This window comes from Onychomys torridus, chromosome 5 (genome assembly GCF_903995425.1).
Source record: "Onychomys torridus chromosome 5, mOncTor1.1, whole genome shotgun sequence".
Classification (NCBI taxonomy): domain Eukaryota; kingdom Metazoa; phylum Chordata; class Mammalia; order Rodentia; family Cricetidae; genus Onychomys; species Onychomys torridus.
In genome coordinates, this window is record NC_050447.1 from 69,819,908 (window position 1) to 69,843,234 (window position 23,327).

At 43.1% G+C, this 23,327-nt stretch overlaps 1 protein-coding gene across 1 annotated transcript in view; it reads right to left on the reverse strand.

Annotated features, from left to right (window-relative positions):
• Positions 1–2,849: 2,849 nt before the first annotated feature.
• Ccdc3 (coiled-coil domain containing 3) overlaps positions 2,850–23,327 on the reverse strand; it is a 102,590-nt gene continuing 82,112 nt past the window's right edge. The window contains exon 3 of the mRNA XM_036188032.1: positions 2,850–4,931. Within this exon, the coding sequence (XP_036043925.1) occupies positions 4,659–4,931 (273 nt within the window). The 3' untranslated portion in view covers positions 2,850–4,658. The remainder of the gene's footprint in view (positions 4,932–23,327) is intronic.

A 23,327-nucleotide genomic window follows, 5' to 3' on the forward strand; every position in this document is an offset into this window, starting at 1 on the left:
AGATCCTCTGAAAGAGCAGCTAGTGCTCTTAACTGCTCAGCCACCTCTCCAGCCCCTGACACTAGCCACATTCTAAGAGCTAGTAATTTCCACTATTTCCATTACAGAAGGTTCTGTTGGGAACCACTAGCCTAGAATTGCATAACTACACATACAGACACTTTATTAATGGTAATTTTGTTGTCATTAGAATTTGTAAGTTTAAAAATTGGTTGGTGAAAGCTAGTATAGTCATTTATCAGTGGTCAGAGAGATGGGAAGAAGAGGTGTGAAAAATGAAGAAGAAAGTCTTGGTAATAAGTTATGGATTATGTCAAATAAATTGTACCAAGTGTTTCTTTTTGATAGTTTCATAAGTGTGGGAGAAAGTAACTTTGGCCATCTGCTGCCTGAGAGCAGGAGCCTGAACTAAAATCCAGTCCTCACAGGCTGAGAAGGTTGTGAGAAGTAGAAGGTAGAAGTCAGCACTTACAGATGTACATTTTTCATTGGGGATTAAAGGGCAGAACCAAGATAATGATTTTAGAGAGTATGGGGGCTGTCATGGACCTCTCTTGTGCTTGGGGCTAGCATGCTTCGTTTTGGCTTTTGTCATGGTGTGAATAGGTCTGAGAGTGTCTGGAAGATAAAGACAGGAGTCCCCAGTAATGAAGATCTATGATTAAGGAAGAGAATGTTGGAATCAAATGTTTTAGTCTGTTTTCTGTTGCTATAATAAAATACGTGAGGTGGTGATTCATTAATAGAGGACTATTTATCACACATGGTACTAATTATCTGGTAGCCATCAGAACATGGTAGAGAGCATCATATATTGAGCAATGCAGTAGTACTAGCTCAGGTCTCTCTCTTCCTGTATAGCTGCTAATACCATCCTGGGAGAGCACTCTCATCTCATCAACTCCTAATTACCTCCCCAAAGTCCTACCTTCAACATGTGAATCTGAGATTGTTTCCAACACATATGAAGTTGTCACAGGAAAAGGGAATCTTACAGGTCCTGCATGGAGCAGTGGAAGCAGGCCTCTCCCCTTGATGGTGGGAGAAGAGGAGGATGGCAAACCTAGATAGCATGAGCGAAGGAGGTGAGAGAATTCAGGGAACACACTAGTGATGGGTTGTACTGTCTTTATAATGTGGAGGAACAGCCAACTACTCTGTCTGGAAGAAAGGGAGATGCTTAGAATATTTTTTAAAGCAAAAGATTTATGGTAGATTTTAAAAAGGGTGCCAAAGATCAATGGGGATCATATGGGGATCAATAAGAAAATTATATGCAATCCTACCAAATAGTCTCTTGCCAAGAAAGTTGATTATGTCACACTCATGTATAAAATTATTGACTTGTGACTTTTGTCTACATGCGTAGCACATATGTACATGTGTTCTATCATGTACTGTGGTTGATTGTAATCACCCTCCCTCATTTCTAGTCTGATAAACTTCCTTGTGTGACACGCACTGAACCTTTCCAGTAAATGTTGATAGTAAAAAGTGGAAGTAATAAGAAGGAGTTGAACGGGTGTCAGAACTGCACATCTGAATGACAGGCCCAGTCCTGCTAGCACAGAGGAGCAGGTACAGAGCGAAGAGAAGGGAGAGCTGAGGGCTTGATTAACCACCTGCACAGTTGTGCACCTTGAGCCATTTATTTCTGGAAACCTTGGATTCCTGCTAGAGAATAGGAATTGAGCTGTCTACTTCATCAAATTATTAAGAACATTAAATGGGACAATCTGTGAGAAAGAACTTAATACATGCTGGGGTGCTTTCATGTTTTTAGGAGTGAGATGTGGGTCATGGTCTTGCTACACAGCCCAGACTGGCCTCAAACTGATGATTCTCCTGCTTCTGCCTCCCAAGTGTAGGATTACAGGTGTGTGACACCATAGCAGTTAGGGTGCTTGATTTTGGTTAAAAAAAAAAACAAAACAAAAAAACAAAAAACAAAACAAACAAAAAAAAAAAACCACCATAGACTATGAATTGTTGTTGATCCTGCCATTTGAATGAAAGTCATTGTGATTTGACTTTATAATCTGTCTCTTCATAACTAGATAAGTCCTGTGCTCCAGATGCATGAATTCCAGTAATTTCTACCAAGTAGGGGTCATAATGTGTGTGCAATATAGCCTGGTGTTTAAAACAAGTGTTTTAAAAGGGAGTAAACAGTACAGCATAGTGTCCTGAATGGGAAGCCACCAAAGACGTTGACATTCAACATCCTGTGGGGCTAATGAAGCCTCATTCCTATACTCAACACTGTCCACACTTCATCAGTGGAACATTCCTGGGGACTGTCGTTTGAAGATTTGAGAGTCTACCTGCTTCTTGCTCACTGTGCCATTTTGCAACAGTTTGTCTCCTGGTGCCTTGAAGGGAAACAAGTAGCCTGAATTTCACAGAAGGTTCTAGAACAGACTGAAGAAAGTGTGTCATATCATGAGTGATGCTTGGAGTCAGCTCTTTATGGAACATTAAGCATGTCATTCATATGAGTGATAGGTGGCAAGATAACAAGGCAGAGGATGATGGGACCCAGGAATTCTCCTTTAGCAAGATTTCAGTAATGTCTGAAGACACTGATTAATGATACCTCCTGTCCCCCATGAGCGGAAGAGCAGGAGCACAGGTGTGCTGAGAGATGGGAACCCAGAAGGAGGGAGACTAGGGCCACATCCATCAGGGAATGGCAGGAGAGCAGGCTTGAACAGTCCTCAGGGTCCCAGGGTCACTCCCAGATGTCTCTCCAAAGGCTCTAAATCACTTTTCCAGGCTGAAGCTGGAAATCATGAAACCTCCCTGATTCAAAGACACACTTATTGTCTCACAGCTGTTGGAATCACTGCTCATGTTTATTGGAAAAGCAGAACAAAACGCATCTCGGCCTCCACATTTCTCTAAGTCCCAGCTCTGTCACCTCTAAGCCTGCCATTCTCTTGGGCGGTAACAAAACCACTCTAATTAAATGTTCCCAGGGAGAATTAACGAGAAGGCTCATCTATGTAGCAACTTAGGAATAGCTAAAGGGGCTGTGGGGTGAGAGTGGAGGAAAATTGGTCCCCGATAGAACTTCCCATCATCCCCAGCGCAGCGAAGGGCAGAATACTCACACATGATACTTCTCAGGGAGGTGCCTGGACTTCCTAAAAGCAGAAAGGTGGCAGCGTGACAGTAACGGCCATTTGATCAGCCTCGTGTGTCTGGTGTGGACTTTGGGTGGTTGACACTGCAAAGCCAAAGGATTCTTTCTATGGAAGGGACAGCATGGAAGGACGTTTGGTCTGGAGGGCCGTCTACAGGGGAGATGAAGCAGCAGACACACAGCTGACTTCTGAATACTAGAGCTGAGACGTGATCAACCTTGGCAGTAGTAAGGACAGTGAGAGCGCTCTATTGAACTGCCTTGAAGTTTTCTTTCCAAAGAAAACTTTTTGTTAAGGAATTGATTAAAGGAGCGTGCACTGTTATGCAAATATTTCTATCAGGCTATGCACAGACCTTTTGTAGGGAGCCTAGGCAGAGAGCATTGTATGTTTCTGGGATAGGAGTTTGGGTTATGTGTAGAAGCTTGGGTTGGAATACCTGGACAAAGCCCTTTGTGAGTCCGGGTGAGAACCCAGCCCTTACTGAATCCCACCAGGGAGGGAGATGTATTTGCAGAGCAGGTGATCTCAGTGTGTTGGGGTCATTGACCTTGAACTCGAAGATGTGATAGGCTGAGCAAACAGAGTTAAGACTCCACAGTGTCTGAGCTGAACTCCAAGTTGGGAACAAGGGTTGAAAACATCTTGAAATGTCCATCAAAAGAGATCTGGTTCAAAAGTATCGTAGGGCTGAGAGTGCAGCTCCGCGGCAGAGATTTGCCAAGCAAGCAGGGGACAGACACTAGTGTGACTCTCGGCCTCATGAAACAAGGTGTGTCCACAAAAACAATTACTCTCTAGATTAAAACAGCCTGTGAGTATCATGTCAGCCCTGGGGAGCTGGGGTTGGAAAACTGATATAATTTATCTTTACCTATTACCAGCTGCCTCAGCTCCCTGCTCAGTTCCTTTACCTGTGACGAACTCATTAAGTCTTAACATGCTTCGGCTGTGAGGGAAATACTGCCTTGACCTATGGGTGCCCTGCACATTTGCATGTAGGTGCCCTGCTTCTAAAACCATGGGCAAAAGCAGCGGAACATTCCAGAACGTTCTCTAGAACAGCGGCTCTCCCGAATGCCTGCTTGTTCCAGTTCTGGTTGCTGAGACTCCTGCTGACTCTCTTCTGAAATTAAAAACAGAGTCCCGTGATAACTTCGTGTATGATCTTTTCTAGAATGATCTCTCCACAATGAAGAGATCCCCTAGAGGCTGAGGACCAGACCTGGGATGGGCCAGAACCCAGGGATCCCACTGCCTCTGAGCTTTAAGGTATTTGGGTGGCACCAAGACAGAAAAAGGGCATGCCACTCATAGGGTCTGAAGCCGAGTGGCCAGTAAGGCCAGCACCCGATGGGAAAGCAACTAAGACTTGCCATTTTACCCTGTTAGACTACCAAATGTCTAATGGGTATCTCCTATAATGTTTGAAGTAAGTGCGTGTTACAGAACCCACTTTTATTCTCTCCTCCTCTGGGACAGCCAAGGCAGGCCTGCATCCACCTGCACCTGCTACCCGTGCAGGTAGGGGGCGCGCGCGGGCTCCCGGTCCAGGGCGTTGATGTGTTGTTGAGCACCTGTGCCCACCAGCTTCTCGTTGAGTTTTTGGTTCACCAGCTCCAGGTGGCGGCTGTTCTTCCGCGCCTGCCTCAGAGACCTCTTGACCTTCTTCATCCGCTCACGGAGCTGCCTGTTGCGCTTCTCCAGGGTGGCCACCTTCTGCTGCAGCTTCTTGACATGGTCCTCCTCCTCAAACAGGGCCTTCTGCACCGAGGAGCACATGAGCTGGGGGCAGAAACACCACAGAGGGAGAGGTAGGTGAATCTCAGAAGCTACAACACAGGCAATGGCCTTCATCATGACCTTCTCCCTTCAACCAGGAGTCCCACATGACCTCAGATACAAACCGAAGCCTCACTTGGCTCTTCCTTGTAAGATTTTACATTTAAAATATATTCTAAATATTTATCACTGGCGGCAGAAAGGAATGAACTTCCCGTAGCAAAGATAAAAGCAGTTTAAAGCCATGACAGGTTGTTAGTTTCTACATATCGGCGGATGGGAGGGAATAATAAGGATTATTAGGTCTAGGCAAGTGTTCTGCCTTCAAGCTGTATCCTAACCCAACACCCACCCCCCCTTTTCACATATTAGACTGGGTCAGGATTTGGGGCAACAGGACTCTACTGGACAATGTGCAGACCCCTGTGAAGAGCAGTTGGATTCTCTCAAATTAAAAACTGTGTATCCTTTGGCCTAGTAATTCTGAGACTTCATGTCACAGCAATGCACTCACATGTACAAACTGATAGGTATACAAACATATTCTAGCATTGTTTGTTATTTACCTCCTTTTGGGGGTGTTGAGAGTTAAACTCTATGGTCTCAGAGCATGCTAAACGTGTGCTTGGCCACTTGGCCATGTGGTTGCTGGGAATTGAACTCAGGATTTCTGGAAGAACTTCCGGTGCTCTTAACCTCTGAGCCATCTCTCCAGCCCCAAAAACAGCTGGGCAGAGTAACACAAGTCTGTGATCCCAGCATTTGGGAGGCTGAAACAGGAGGGATGTCATCAGTTTGAGGCAAAGACTGGGGCTATACAGGAGACTTTGTCTCCAAAATGTACCTTTTAAAATGTAGAATCAAATAAAAGTTCTTTCAGGGTTGAAAACATCTGAAAATGATCTGGTCTAAAGCATAGTACAGTTGAGCGTTTAACTTAATGATACTTGACTCGCAAGCACAAGATACCCAGTCTGACTCCCAGTGTTATGAAAAAGAACAAAAAGGTAAATCATTATATGATGGGAAAGCTTTGTATCTTGTGTCTTTAAGGGAATAATGTGGCTCCATAGGAACTTCGCTGCAGCAAGGTCTAAGGCATGGTGTTAATCTGGAAAGCACAGTGCAGAATAATGTGGATATTGTGATAATGAGAACCAGGGATCTGATCCCCGTGTGTGCCTATGCTTACACATGTGTATGCTCTCTCTGAGGTGACAATGGCTATATCCTGGGAGCAAAGGGGACAAGAGAGTGTGGAGATTGAGCTTTCTCTTTCTGTGTACTTCTTGAGTCTTATGCTCTAAGCTAGATTGCACTCTTACAAGGAAACAAGAGGTCTTCTTGCCACTCTGAGCTGTCTGCTCCCCCCTCCATTATCAAGAGCTGTGCTAGCAAACAGAGGTTTGAACATCACTGTCTTCTGATTAGAAACAGTCTCCCATATCTGCAGGATATGTGTCTGTGGGATCCCCCCATCAGATTCAACCAATCGTGTATCAAAAATAGAAAAAAAAAAAAATCCAGAAAGTTCCCAGAATAGAAATTTGCATTTGCCACATGCTAAGCACTCCCCTGGATCCACACGAATGGGGTACAAGCTTCCCCGGCTGTAGCCTGACACCCTCTCTCAGACCCTTAGTCTATCTCTAACAGCTGTCATGTAAGATGTGTTCCCCTTGCTCCATCTGTGTACTTTGTAAGGAGATTTCTGTAGGTGCTTCTGTACTGGAGCAGTACAGACTGTTTATCTGCTGTCACTCGAAACCAATGGAGTACAGCAACTATCTATACCTATTGTGTTCGGTATTCTACACAGATGTGGTCATATGCAAATACTGTGGCCATATGCAAACTACTGTGCCACTTTTCATTATACATAAGGAACTTGAGCATCTGCATATTTTGGGATCTGAGGAAGGATCTCAGGACCAGTGTCCTTTACATGCTGAGAGGGGACTGTGTTCATCTAGCACCAGCCACCTGCACTGCAGTACACCAATGCAGTTAAATGCATAGTCTTACAGCCAGCTGCCCTAGTTTCTAACCTTGCCTTTTCTGTTTCTAAGTGTTCTCACATTGGGCAAGCTTCCTGAACTCAGTGTAGTGGACTCTACATTGCACCAGCCACACTGGCTTTGGGACTGGAAGGTCTGTGCCCAGCTTCTTGGAGTGTTACAAGTGGATAGTCCTCAGCTGAGTTTTCTGGAACCTGCCCTGGTTTACCTCCCCTTTGCTGGGGCATTTGTAGTTAATGACTAGACATGACCCAGGATTAGTAAATCCAGGGCCCCTCATCCTATCTTGGAACATCTCTGAAGGGACATCTTAGCTTCATAGTGTCCCATGAGCAAGACTAGAACCCCAGTGAAGTTGGAATTATAGTTGGTTTCACCTTTGCCCGGTCCTCCATCCTCTCTGGCCCTCATGTGCCTACGTATGCCTTGAATGCCAGGAGCATTCTCTGAAAATTCTCTCAGATGTTCCTCTCCTCTCAGAGTCCCCCTTTCAGGAAGCCTGACTGGCCACACATAGTTTCCTCATGTGTAACATAAGATTGACCACAGGGTGGGAAGACGTAATGAGTTCTGTCCAGACATTTCTTAGACTCATGCTTAATACATAGTAAAAGTTCATCGACAGCCAGTAGTGCACGGTCAAACCCACCTACACATCTCCAGTCCTGCTTAGTTTATGCACCATAGGCTTGATCACAAAGTATGCTGGCTCCTGGTTCTTCCTCCAGCACATATCTCCTTCTCATCTCAAAGTCTGTGCCATGGTCTCTCTTCTACTAGAGTGTCATTCTCTCACAGCTCTCTCTGGACTTTTTTTTTTTAAGACATGTATCGTAAGCTGGCTTCAAATGTACAACGTAGCCCAGGCTGGCCTTGAATTCCTGATCTGCTGCCTCAGTGCCTGAGTGCTGGGATTCTAAGCATGTGTCACCATGTCCAGCAGTCTGGCAACCTCATAAGCCTTCTATGGGTCCACTTTCATGTTGCCAGCTATATCATACCCTCCTGTAGTTATTTATACATAGGGTAATAGGTTTGAGTGCCCTTGGCAGATCACAAGTTCTTCAAGACTTAACCCAACATTGGCCTTTGGCATTCTTGTTGCCTGGCAATTTTGGACATGTTAACAAAAAAAGAAGAAGAAGAAGAAGAAGAAGAAGAAGAAGAAGAAGAAGAAGAAGAAGAAATTGAACCAATGTTCAAAAATTACTTGTCATAGTTTGGGGCTCCTGGAATGTCACTGATTCATAGAGACCACATATGCCATTCTGCCCTCTTCTGGCCAAAATGAGACACACACACACACACACACACACACACACACACACACACACACAAGATAAAGATAAACAGTAGAGGAACTCCTTGAGGAACTCATTATTTCTATCATATATGTGTGAGTAAGTAAGAAAGATCTATGTATTTTGCCCTTTTCCAAGACTGCAGGCAGACCCTACAGTCCCAACACCCTGCCCCCACACCCATTTGCGTGAGACCCCAGCCACTTCCTGAGACTCAGAGAACAGCCCCCAGCTCCCATCCACCCCGGAACTCCCATCTGGACCAAAGCTTCCATCCTGTCCCGGAACTCCCATCTGGACAAGAGGAGCTCCCATCTGCACAAGATAAAAAAAACTCCAGGGACTTCCTGAGACTCAGAGTCCAGCCTCCCAGCTCCTATCCGGCCAGCACTCTCATCTGGACCAGAGCTCCCATCCAGCCCAGAGCTTCCATCTGGACCAGAAAGAGGCTCCCTAAATCTGTCAGTTCTGTCTGGACCAAGTACACTGATAAGACCAAGAATGAACACAAGAGGAGATGGGCAGACGTCAAGGCAGAAGTACATACAAAATAAAGAGCAATACAGCATCACCAGAACCTAGCCCTTCTCCAACAGCTAGACCTGAACATCACGGAATGGAAGAAGAAGAAGGAAACAACCTTATAAGTTACATCATGAAGAGGCTAGAGCATTATATAAAAGAAATCAAAAATAAAGTGGAGGAACAGACAAACAAAAAATGGGAAGAATGCTATAAAAAAAAACTAGAGGAAAGGACAATTAAAGCAGAAGAAAACAATAAGTCCCTGAAAGAAAATCATGAAAAAGCAAGGGAAACAGTCCAAGACCTGAAGAGGGAAATAGAAAAAATGAAGAAGACACTAGCAGAAGGAATGCTGGAAATAGAAAATCTGAGTAAACAAACAGAAACTTCAGATGCAAGTATAACCAACAGAATGCAAGAGATGGAAGAGAGGATCTCTGGTGTTGAAGACACGGTAGAAGAAATAGATTCATCAGTCAAAGAAAACACTAAAACCAACAAAGTCATGACCCAAAATTTCCAAGAAATTTGGGACACCATGAAAAGACCAAACCTATGAATAATAGGGATAGAGGAAGGAGAAGAATACCAACTCAAAGGCACAGAAAATATATTTAACAAGATCATAGAAGAAAACGTTCCCAACTTAAAGAAGGAAATGCCTATGAAGATACAGGAAGCCTATAGAACACCAAACAGACTAGACCCCCCCCAAAAAAAAGTCCCCTCACCACATAATAATTAAACAACTAAACATATAGAATAAAGAAAGAATATTAATGGCAGCAAAGGAAAAAGGCCAAGTGACTTATAAAGGCAAACCCATCAGAATAACACCTGATTTCTCAATGGAGACTTTGAAAGCCAGAAGGACCTGGACAGATATAATGCAGACACTAAGAGACCATGGATGCCAGCCTAGACTAATATACCCAGCAAAACTTTCAATCTTCATAGATGGAGTGAACAAGACCTTCCAAGACAAAACCAGATTTAAACAATACTTATCCACAAACCCAGCCCTACAGAAAGCACTAGAAGGAAAATTCCAACCTAAGGAAGGCAAATGCACCCATGAAAACACAGGCAATAGATAACATCACAGCAGTAAACCCCAAAGAAGAGAAGTACACACACACACTACCACCAAAAACTAAAAATAATAGGAATGAACAATCACTGGTCATTAATATCCTTTAATATCAATGGACTTAATTCACCTATAAAAAGACACAGACTAACAGAATGGATACGAAAACAGGACCCATCTTTCTGCTGCATACAAGAAACACACCTCAAATTCAAAGACGGATACCTCCTAAGAATAAAAGGCTGGGAAAAGATTTTCCAATCAAATGGTCTTAAGAAGCAAGCTGGTGTAGTCATCCTAATATCCAGCAAAATAGACTTCAAACTAAAATCAATCAAAAGAGACGATGAAGGACATTACATACTCATTGCAGGAAAGATCCACCAAGATGAAGTCTCAAATGTGAACAAGGGCACCAACATAGTAAAAGAAACATTACTAAAGCTTAAATCACATATAAAACCCCACACATTAATAGTGGAAGACTTCAACACCCCACTTTCACCTCTGGACAGATCGGCAAAATTGAAACTTAACAGAGACATAATGGTCTTAACTGATGTTATGGCTCAAATGGACTTAATCGATATCTACAGAACATTCCACCTGAACAAAAAAGAATATACCTTCTTCTCAGCACCCCATGGAACCTTCTCTAAAATCGACCACATACTTGGCCACAAAGCTAATCTCAACAGACACAAAACAATTGGAATAACCTCCTGTGTTCTATCGGACCACCATAGTTTAAAGTTAGATTTCAACTACAAAGAAAAAAAAAAAAACTACAGAAAACCTACAATCTCATGGAAACTGAATAATGCTCAACTGAATCAGCAATGGGTTAAGGAAGAAATAAAGAAATTAAAGACTTCCTAGAGATCAATGAAAATGAATACACCACATACCTGAACTTATGGAACACTATGAAAGCAGTGCTAAGAGGGAAATGCATAGCACTAAATGCCCACATAAAGAAGCTGGAGAAATCTCACACTAGTGACTTGACAGCACACCTGAAAGCCCTTGAACAGGAAGAAGCAAAGTCTCCCAGTAGGAACAGACGCCAGGAAATTATTAAATTGAGAGCTAAAATCAATAAAATAGAAATAAAGAGAACAATACAAAGGATTAATGAAACAAAGAGTTGGTTCTTTGAGAAGATCAACAAGATAGACAAGCCCTTATCCAAACTAACCAAAAGACAGAGAGAAAGCATCCAAATTAACAAAATCAGAAATGAAAAGGGGGACATAACAACAGACAATGAGGAAATCCAGAGAATTATCAGGTCATACTTCAAAAACTCTACTCCACAAAACTGGAAAATCTAAAAGAAATGGATAATTTTCTGGATAGGTACCACATACCTAAGTTAAATCAAGACTAGATAAACCATTTAAATAGTCCAATAACCCCTAAGGAAATAGAATCAGTCATTAAAAGTCTCCCAAACAAAAGAAAGCCCAGGACCAGATGGTTTCACTGCAGAATTCTACCAGATCTTCAAAGAAGACTTAATACCAATACTCTTTAAATTGTTCCACACAATAGAAGCAGAAGGTATATTACCAAATTCCTTCTATGAGGCTATAATCACCCTGATTCCTAAACCAAACAAAGATGCAACAAAGAAAGAGAACTATAGACCAATCTCCCTCATGAACATTGATGCAAAAATACTCAATAAAATACTGGCAAACAGACTCCAAGAGCACATCAAAACAATTATCCACCATGATCAAGTAGGCTTCATCCCAGGGATGCAAGGGTGGTTCAACATACAAAAGTCTGTCAATGTAATACACCATATAAACAAACTCAAAGAACAAAACCACATGATCATCTCACTAGATACGGAAAAGGCATTTGACAAAATCCAACACCCCTTCATGATAAAGGTCTTGGAGCGATCAGGAATACAGGGATAATACCTAAACATAATAAAGGCACTCTACAGTAAGCCAACAGCCAACATCAAATTAAATGGAGAGAAACTCAAAGCAATACCACTAAAATCAGGAACAAGGCAAGGCTGTCCCCTCTCCCCATACTTATCAGTATAGTACTTATCAGAGCTATAAGACAACATAAGGAGATTAAGGGGATACAAATTGGAAAGGAAGAAGTCAAGCTTTCCCTATTTGCAGATGACATGAAAGTATACATGAGTGACCCCAAAAATTCAACCAAGGAACTGATACAGCTAATAAAAACCTTCAGCAACATAGCACGATACAAGATCAACTCAAAAAAAATCAGTAGCCCTCCTATATACAATGGACAATCAGGCTGAGAAGGAAATCAGAGATACATCACCCTTTACAATAGCCACAAACGATATAAAATACCTTGGGGTTACTCTAACTATGTATGTGAAAGACCTATATGCCAAGAACTTTAAGTCCCTGAAAAAAGAAATTGAAGAAGATGTCAGAAAATGGAAAGATCTCCCATGCTCATGGATAGGCAGGATTAACATAGTTAAAATGGCGATCTTACCAAAAGCAATCTACAGATTCAACGCAATCCCCATCAAATTACCAACACAATTCTTCACAGATCTGGAAAGATCTCAACTTCATATGGAAAAACAAAAAACCCAGGATAGCCAAAAGATTCCTGTACAATAAAACAACCTCTGGAGGCATCATGATCCCCAACCTCAAGCTATACTGTAGAACTTCCATAATAAAAACAGCTTGGTACTGGTATAAAAACCGACATGTGGACCAATGGAATAGAATTGAAGCCCCTGACATTAACTAGCACACCTATGAACACATAATTTTTGACAAAGAAGCCAAAAATGTACAATGGAAAAAAGAAAGCATCTTCAATAAATGGTGCTGGCATAACTGGATGTCAATGTGTAGAAGGCTGCAAATAGATCCATATCTGTCACTGTGCACAAAACTTAAGTCCAAGTGGATCAAACACCTCAACATAAATCCAGTTACTCTGAACCTGATAGAAGAGAAAGTAGGAAGTAGTCTTGAATGCATTGACACCAGAGATCACTTTCTAAATATAACACCAGTAGCACAGACACTGAGAGAAACAATCAATCAATGGGACCTGTTGAAACTGAAAAGCTTTTGTAGAGCAAAAGACATGGTCAACAAGACAAAGTGACAGCCTACAGAATGAGAAAATGTCTTCACCAACCCTACATCTGACAGAGGGCTGATATCCAGAATATATAAAGAACTCAAGAAATTAGACATCAAAATGCCCAACCGTCCAATTAAGAAATGGGCAATAGACCTAAACAGAGAATTCTCAACAGAGGAAGTTCAAATGGCTGAAAGACATTTAAGGAATTGCTCAACATCCCTAATTATCCGGGAAATGCAAATCAAAACGACTCTGAGATACCACCTTACACCTGTCAGAATGGCTAAGATCAAAAACACAGAACACAGCTTATTCTGGAGAGGATGTGGAGCAAGGGGAACTCTCCTCCACTGCTGGTGGGAATGCAAGCTTGTACAGCCACTTTGGAAATCAATATGGCACTTCCTTAGAAAATTGGGAATCCATCTCCCCCAAGACCCAGCTGTAGCAGTCTTGGGCATACAAGGAATGCTCAATCATACCACAAGGGCATTTGCTCAGCTATGTTCACATCAGCATTGTTTGTAATAGCCAGAACCTGGAAACAACCTAGATGCCCTTCAACTGAAGAATGGATAAAGAAAATAGGGTACATATACACAATGGAGTACTACTCAGCAGAGAAAAACAATGACATCGTGAGGTTTGCAGGCAAATGGATGGATCTAGAAAAAATCATCCTGAGTGAGGTAACCCAGACTCAGAAGGACAAACATGGTATGTACTCACTCATAGGAGGATAATAGATGTAAAACAAAGATGACTAGACTGCTACACAACTCCAGGGAGGCTACCTAGAAAATGGGACCCTAGGAAAGACACAGGGATCACCCAATGACAGAGAAATGGATGAGATCTACATGAGCAACCTGGACGACAGTGTGAGTAATGAAGGGCAAGATTTGAGGGAAAGAAAGCTAAGGGGAGCAGGAGATCCCAGCTGGATCAAGAACAGAAAGGGAGAACAAGGAATAACAGACCATGATAAATGAAGACCACATGAGAACAGGAATAGGCAGAGTGCTGGAGAGGTCCCCAGAAATCCACAATGATACATCCTCTGTAGACTGCTGGCAGTGGTCCAGGGAGGGCCTGATCTGACCTAGTCTGGTGATCAGATGACTAAACACCCTAGCAGTCGTCTTGGAACTCTCACACAATAACTGATGGAAGTGGATGCAGAGATCCTCAGCCAGGCCCCAGGTGGAGCTCCAGGTGTCCAATTGATGAGAAAGAGGAGGGACTGTAAGAGCGTGAATTGTTGAGACCAAGATTGCAAAAAGCACAGGGACAAATAGCCAAATGAATGTAAGCACATGAATTATGAACCAAAGGCTGTGGAGGCCCCAGCTGGATCAGGCCCTCTGGATAAGTGAGACAATTGAATAGCTTGATCTGTTTGGGAGGCTCCCAGGCTGTGGGACCCAGACCTGTCCTTGGTGCATGAGCTGGCTGTTTGAAACCTTGGGCTTACACAGGGACACATGCTCAGCCTGGAAGGAGGGGACAGGACCTGCCTGTACTGAATCCACCAGGTTTAAAATAATCCCCAGGGGAGTCTTGGCGCTGGAGGAAATGGGAATGGATGGGAGGGGATGGGGGAAAGGTGGGGGTAGGGGCGGGAGGGGGGGAGGACAGGGGAACCCATGGCTGATGTGTAAAATTAAAACACAAATATAATAATAATAAAAAAGGGAAAAAAGATCTATGTATTTTGAAATTCCATATGTTCAAGTAGCTAGAATAAGCACTTTCGATCCACTCTCCTTATATCACAGTCTATGAGTTACGGTAGATTCTTCAAGAACAGAATAAAAGAAGATAAGCAACATATACCAAAACAAGAGACCCAAGTATTTCCTTTTAAATGGAATCCATTAGTACGTGCTTGACTATGACATCAGAAGGTGTTGGAGGAAAGGGGGTATGAACAATCACCATGGACAAAGCTTTTCCTAGGTCACCAACATTCCTGGTAGGCATCCCTGTGACCAAAGGGCAATGAACTCCCTGTTCTGGAGAATCCAGGGCAAGAAGAGCTACAGCTCTAGCAAAGTAACACAGCCACAGACGCCTTGACAATGGCCTGAAGAAACCAAGACGAGGCCAAGAGGCACCGAGACGTGGCCAGGGCAGTGGTGTATCATGAGATAGAAATGATACATTCCAAAAAAGGTTAAATGTGTTCCTTAGTGAGTGCATCACTGTGGTCCTCACAGCTTCTCCTTCCCCTGATAGGAACAAAGGAAGACATCACAGGACTCGCAGAACTTTTCCAGTGTCGCCAGTAGCAAAGCCATAATCCAAGGCTACTATCAAGGTCTCTCCTCTTCAGCAAAGATGCCATGTGCATCAGGACAGTACCATGAAACAATGAAGCTACTGCCCATAAAACCTAAAGTGGACCTTCTGGATTCTGACTATCACCCCCCCCCACACACACACACACACACACACACACACACACACACACACACACACACAGTGGTGCTTTTTTTTTCTCCCCCATTAAGAAATAAGAACTACTAGAGGAGAACTCTGCTTTTCAAACACATGTTTCTTTAAGAAACTCCTGTTTGGGAAATGCTTTCCAAATGAAATCAATCTCTTAAAATTTGCTGGAAAAAAAAAAAAAAAAAAAAGCTAAGCCATGCCATTTGCTCATTTAGCTTTGAGGTATTTTTCAGTAATCTGAGCTGCAGAGGGGAAAGGCTGGGCTGGGCGGCAGCAGGTACTGCACATTCTCTTGGAAGAACTAGAAAGAAGGATCTTAGGAGGAGCCCTGAAGCCACAGATTCCCCAGATCATCCGTGCAGAACTCCTGCACCTCCCCCAGGCTAACCTGGAGAAATGACTCTTTCGATGATGCCTAAGCAATTCCATTTGCCTGCAGCAGAGCTTTATCTGGAAGTTTCCATGTGGCAGAGAGGATGTCTGCTTCTGGGCAAATGGGCAAACTGCCATGAGATAGAGACTGCTTTCTTATGTTTATAACTTAGGCTGAGGTACTCAGGCTTCCTTATCTTTTAAGATGTCATTTTCTAAAGCTAAAGAAGCAACGAGTTGATTGTAGATCAAGTTTTTTAAAGATAAGCAAGGGACCAAGCCTGGGCAGACAGTTTAGTTGGCACATCTCAAGCATGAGGACCTGAGTTCAGGTCCTCAGACCCCACGTAAAAACCTAGGGGCAAGCACACTTATAACCTTGTCACTGGAGAGCCAGAGATAGGATCATCCCTGAGTCTGCTAGCCAGCTAGCCTAGTCTAATTGGCAAGCCCCAGGTCCCACTGAGAGATCCTGTCTCGAAAAAGGCATGGGACTGGCCAGATGGCTCAGCAGGTAAAGGTGCCTGCCACTGCAAGCCTGGCAACCTGAGTTCTATGTCCAGGACCCACATGGCAGAAGCAGAGAACCGATCCTGCAAATTGTCCTCTGAGCACTACATGTGCACTACAGTATGCACAGTGTGCACACACACACGTTGTACAAATGTAATAGACACAGAAAATACAGTAAGACAGAGAATAACTGAGAAAGGCACCTAATGTTGACCTCTGACCTCCACACACGTACACACTTGTGCACACACCTCCCTCAAAAAACATGTATACATATATACTCACACACACAAAGGAATAAAAATGTGGAACATTTCAATTATGTGTAATTGCATATAGAAAAAGTTCTGTTGATGTTTTACTGTATGTATTCCTAGGGTCAGGTTTATGGGTCTAGGTAAGTTCATAAGTACTTTAAACAAAATTGAAATCATGCTGTTATTAGACTGTCTATTGTAATTTTTCCCCTGGAATTTTATCAGGAGTATTTTATGGAGATTGGTCTGGATAATTTTTCATTGAACACCTCAACAAAAAACAATGTAGAAAGCATCACAAGGTCCCTAGGAACTAGTCAGGGACCCTTTCTCCTTGTAACCACAGGCTGAGCAGAGGACGATGCAATTGCTGTTGTTACATCCTTGAGGCCATGTGACCTTAACACGGCCATTTGGGTCACATGCCACCATTGACAAGGCAAACACAGAAGGGTTCCTTGTCTGTACCTTAGTCAGGTGTCTTCCTGTCTGATTGCCTCTCCCCCAGGAAGCTCAGGTTCTGTGAGAAGGTTTCACAGCCAAGATCTTGAGAGGTTAAGGCAATATATTCATGTTATAGCTAGAAGTACCCATCATTTCCAAAGTTGTTCAGCTTAATTACATTCTTCTTCCCTCTCCTTCCCTCTCTCCTCCAGTCCCCCCTTTTCTTCTTTCTCTCCCTCCTTCCCCTCACCTCTTTCTTTTTTATCTCCAGCAAAAAACACTTGCCATTCTGTGTCTGGTCAGTGTGAGGTGCAGAACATTTTCCTGAGTTACTTGGCAGCACACCGGTAAGCTTTATGTCTAGCTAAACAAAAACAGTACATTTAAAAATCACTACTTCATACTAGTGGGCATAACAAATGTGCCCCGAGAGTTCTTTTCTTCACAGCTGCTTTCAATTTAAGTAACCACCTACAAGGACAAGACAACATGTACTTTCTGAAGTATAAAAAAAAAAAAAAACAAGAGTGCTATCCAAAAGTAACAAGACAAATAGCTTGCCTTTTAAACACCTCATTCATATTCTTGGGATTCAAAATGAAAAGGAAGTAGGGGAGGATTTTTTTAAAAAAGTGGAGAGTAGTGGTAATCCAACTATGGCCTATCACAAAATCTGGCCCCACATCAATAAAGTTTTTTTTACCACACAGCTACAATGGTATGTTTGCATATTATCAGTGGCATGTATTGTGCTACAATGACAAAGTTGAGTAGTTGCCACAAAGACCTTATAGTCCACAGGCTTAAGATGTTTACTATCTGACTCTTCATAAGGCAGATGACAGGGGACATCTGAAACTTGACCTCAGGAGAGACAAATGGAGGTGAAAATGTGATAGTTAACTACTGGATGGGGTTGGAGGGAAGGTGGTCCTCAGCCAAGGCACAAGGGAAGGACAAAGAACAGATGAACATCTGAATCAGAGCCTGCCACAGACCCTGTATGCCCACATCTCACCTCACGGTCATTTTCATACTGCTCTGGAACACTGACGCAAGATATCAGCAGTCTTTGTCAAAAAGGTCATTTCATTCCATCCCAACGGATTGTGGCCAATTTTCAAAGTCCAGATGGAAAAGTAAACTTTATATGACTTTAAACTGTAGAAGGTCTAGAAACAGTAGACAGTAAAGGCCAGGATTGCTTCACCATGTGTGATCCAGGACCTCAGGTGCCTCAGCCCAAATGCCCACAGTTCTCTTTGGCCCTTTGGAAATTCAGTTGGAAATTTAGCCTTGTTGTAGTATCAGTCAACTCCCTTTAGAAAGAGAGAGAGGTGTGTGGAGGCAAGCAGGAGAGTCACATTAGTACAGAGTGGTCCCCAAGCTGGGTGAACCCACAGCTACTAGGGAAACACCCAAACCTCAGAAGTAACAAGCAGGGACGATCTGAGATGCCGATGGAAGCATTTGACTTGGCTGCTGTGAGATGTTCTGTATGTCAAATGTGTTGCTCTGATTGGTTAATAAATAAAACACTGACTGGCCAGTAGCCAGGCAGGAAGTATAGGTAGGACAAGCAGAGAAGAGAATTCTGGGAAGTGGAAGGCTGACACAGAGAGATACTCCCAGCCGCCGCCATGACAAGCGAGATGTAAGGTACCAGTAAGCCACGAGCTACGTGGCAACATATAGACTAATAGAAATGGGTTAATCTAAGATATAAGAACTAGATAACAAGAAGCCTGAGCCATTAGGCCAAACAGTTTAAATAATATAAGCATCTGAGTGATTATTTTATAAGTGGGCTGTCGGACTGCCAGGCATGGTAGAACCCAGAGAGAAAACTCTAGTTACACTTGGCAGTGGGTCCTTTTCTCTTTTTCTGATCCCTGCACCCTCCCTCTTACTTGGCTGGATTATTTGTACATCCTCATGTCAAATCCTATAGAAGTGGAGCATGTTGGAAATGAGAAAAGTGTTTCAGGGGAAGATGCTGGATTGCACAAGACTCAATGTACTAGTTAGCTTCAGCAGGCAACTTGACATATACAAGGGTCTTCTGAAGGAGCCTTCCATTGAGGAACTGGCCAGATCACACTGGCTTCTGGCCATGTCTGTGAAGGATTATCTTGACTGGTGATTGATGTGGAAGGGTCTAGCCCACTGTGTGAGGCACCATCCCTAGGCATCTCTAGGGCTTGCTCTGTATAAGGAACCTAGCTGAGCATGAGTGAGCAAGTCAATAAGTGAGCTAGTAAACAGCATCCCTCCATGGTTCCTGCTTGAATTCCTGCCCTGATTTCCCTCAGTGGTGGACTATGATCTGGAAATATGAGCTGAAAGAAACCATTTCCTCCATTAAGTTGCTTTTGGGCACAGTGTTTATCATAGCAACAGAAATCAAACCATTCAGGATCATGTTGGGGAAGATAGGGCCTATAGCCAGCCCTGCCATGAACTAGGCAACAGGAGTGCCTGGGAATGAAGAGGATGGGGACAAACCCTTAAATGGTCAGGGCTTGAATGTAGAATTGCTGAGACGAAGAGAGGCTGGGCTGCCACGGGTGAATTCTCTGTCGGAAGAGGCACAGGCCTACTAGCTATGGCAATTATGGGGACATTAGAGCAGTGTCTTTGTTCATATAAATCCACTATGAAGTTTTTCCCAAAACAGAGTCCACAGAATCCTCATGGGGAGGCTGCATGGTCAAATACAGTTCAGACATGACGTATCGCATGTCTTCCTCTTCGATACAATAGTTATGCACTATCTGTAGCTTTGTTTTATGACAAGGGTAAGCAACCTTCTATGTGTTCCCCAGGGAGGTGAGTATATTTTCTCTTGGCTGTGATACAAAGAGGACTGGGAAGTCCTGGGTTGTGGAATGCTGCTTTTGACCCCAGCTCCTTTTCTAGACCCAGAAGGGGAAGGAAGTGCTGAAATCACAATTCTTGGGAAAGAAAGCCACTGGGCTCTTGGTGCTGACCCCTTTCCACTGTGAGTGCAGAGAAGGATCCCACCTGAACTGAGAAGGGGAGGGATTTTACATTGTTAATCTCTTTCCAAGAATTCACTCCAAAAATTCAGCATTACAGTAGATGGGACATGAACTTAGTTACAGGAAGCCATCTAGATGACGGCCTGGGGCATTTGTGGTCTTCTCAGTGACAGTTTCAGAAAGACATCTTCCAATTCTTGTTGCCTCCTGAAGTATCATAATCCGCTCTTAACCAGTCATGCCAGCTAATGCTCCTTTCTGTGGCAGCTACAGAGAGTGCTCTGTGCTACAGACTGGCTGATGTGGTGCACCCTTGAGAGGCATAGTGTCATCCACAGTCCTGGAATCTCAGGTTTGTAAAGACTTGATGGTGGTTCTAGTGTACATGCATGTGTGCGTGCATGCATGCTCGCACTATGCTACCTTGCATTGCATGGGTGAATGGATGTGATGTAGCTTCTTTAAGACCACCAGATGACCTTGCTGCTATTGGTGTAAGAGAGTCTTCGTTCATTCCTGCCCTGAACTTTGGTGTACAGACCCTGCATGAATACACTACACTGAACCACCAGTGGACTCTTTAAGCTCCACATCTTGAACCACTGTTGATGCCCCAAATGATGCTCATGCTCCGATCTCAGTGCAGAAAACACTCATGGCAGACCTCCCTGATGCCAGGGTGTAGCAACAAGGCTATGGAGAGAGTCAGGCCAACTACATGCAGACCAAGTGTCTGTAGCACCAGCTCCACTGAGGAGGAGATCCCCAGGGCAGAACCACTACTCCTGCTCCCTCCCACTAATGCCATTGACCCAACCCACCTTTGATCTGACACTGGTAGCTAGCATTCAGTCTCCAGCTCTTCCACTGAGAGAGGCAGCAGACTCTGCTTTTCCTCCTGTGGCTCCTGTATTTGCCTGGCATCCTCCTGGTTGGCTGGAAACCCCAAGAGCTCCTGCCACCCTCCCTACTGGGGAATGTGATGAGAATGTATGAGCTAAGAGCCTGATTGTGTTTACTTCTCAGAGAACGATGACTTTGTCCACATGGCCACATCCAGGGCCAGACTCAGCTGAGACTGTTTATCTGGGAGAATTTATCAACTTAGATGCAAGTTTTTATGCTCCTGAATTAAGACAGGTGGCCCTGGAGCTGAAAGGGGCAAAGAGCTATGTCTGCTTTGGTTGGAAAGAGCAGGGGGTGGAATTTGTAAGACTTAGCTTCAAATGTCGCTTGGGTACTTGCTGACTTCCTTAGTGTTTTTCCTTTTCCCCTTTCCTCTCCTCCCCCGCCCCTTTCTGTCTTCCCTTCCCCTTCCTCCTTCCCTCCTTTACCCCTCCCTCTCCTCCTACCTCTCTCTAGCATATGCATGCATTTTGAGGGGTTGGTATTTCCCCATATGTGGGCATATAGACGTCAAAGGTCAATATTGCTCTCTACCTTACATTTGAGACAGGCTCTCTCATTGAACTGAAGCTCAATGATTCAGCTAGACTGGCTGCCAGCAAATCTCAGAGATCCTCCTGTCTTCAGCTCCCCAGTGCTAGGATCAGAGTGTGCCCATCATGCTAGGTGTCCTCATGCCTGCATGACAGTTTACAGATGGAGTTATTACCCAGCCTTCCCTGCCTTTCTTAAGTCTGAGACTGTTGTGTGTGGGGGGGGGGGGGTGCAGAGCTGCATCTGGAGGCCTCAAGGTCACTACATGTTGATGTGGCTATTGTAACACACTGCCAGATTCAGTCAATAATTTTATATCCCAGAATGAAATCTCAATTGATAATTTAGTAAAAATGTGATTGGAAAAGTTACAAATAACAGATGACTGAGGGAGAGTGATAAATACCACTGCCAATTCAAGGGTTGTCTTTCCTGGCATGTGTTGGAGTCAGTCTTGGTAAATTGGAAAGCTTTAATAACAGGGCAAAATTTCCATGTGGAAAGCATTAGATAAAAGGATTTTATAACCAGTGCACAGCTTTGGACAGATCCTATGATGTGTAAAAAGTGGGTATTGTCTGTCAGAGAAAAGTTAAAATGTAAATAAGTTTTAAAATGCCTTAGTTCACCTTCCTTTACATAAAAATTCTAAGTTATTCCGTGTACGTCTTTAAGTTGCTGTTGTATCTTCCTTACTGGATAAAAAGATCAATTATCAAAGTATTGGAAACTACTAGAAAACAGGGGGAATAACTCACCTTACCATTCAAAGACACCTTCCATTTCTCTTTTAGTGTGATTTTTTTTAAAAACCTGGTTATAAATCAATTAGTATTTAATTTTTTATTTTTTTAAAAGGATCAAGGGTATATCTCAGTCATAAATAACTTGCCCAGAATATGAAAAACCCTGGGTATGATCCCCAGCACTGCCAAAAATATAAACTTTTATTACCAAACAAAACCATAAATATTTATGAATATTTGAAATATGTACATATTATAGAATGGCTATTGAGTTAATTAACATGCACGATCTCACTTAATTTTAGTAATGACACCATAAAACTTTGCAGCAATTTTTTCTTTAAAGATTTCTTCTAGTTGTTTTCAATTATGTGTACATATGTGGGTATGTAGCCATGAGTGCAGGTGCCCACAAAGGCTAAAGGCATTAGACTGATTTGGAGCTAGAGTTATGGGTGGTTGTGAGCCACCCAATGTGGGTGCTGGGAACCAAACTCAGATCATCCAGGAAGAGCAGTAGAAGGTCTTACTCTTAACTTCTGATTCCAGTCCCACTTGTAGCAATTTTCAAATATTTAATATACATTTATAACTTATATAACATATGTGGTATATTGTGATTAGGCGTATTATATAATGTTTAGTAGAATCACTAAACGTATTCTTCCTATGTAGCTGAAATTTTGTATCCTCTGAACAAAGATCCCACCTTCCTCACTACTCGGCCACCATCCTAGTCTCTGTTTCCATGAGATCACTCTTTTTTATTTTATTTTATGTGTCACATGGTCTCTCCACATAGCCCTGGCTATCCTGGGACTTACCATGTAGATCAGACTCACCTTGAACTCACAGAGATTCACCCACCTCTGCCTCCCACGTGCTGGAATTAAAGGCATGTGCCACCACATCCAGTGAGATTATTCCTTTTAGATTTTGCTTATAAGTAAGGCCACATGCCTGTTTTATTTCACTTTACATACTGTCCTTAGGCACTTAGCTTGATTTCATAGCTTGGTGATTATAACTAATGGATCAGTGAACATGGCATAGAGATCCTCATTGACACATTTATTCCACGTCCTTCATATTCATACCCATTTCATTTCAGATATTTTTC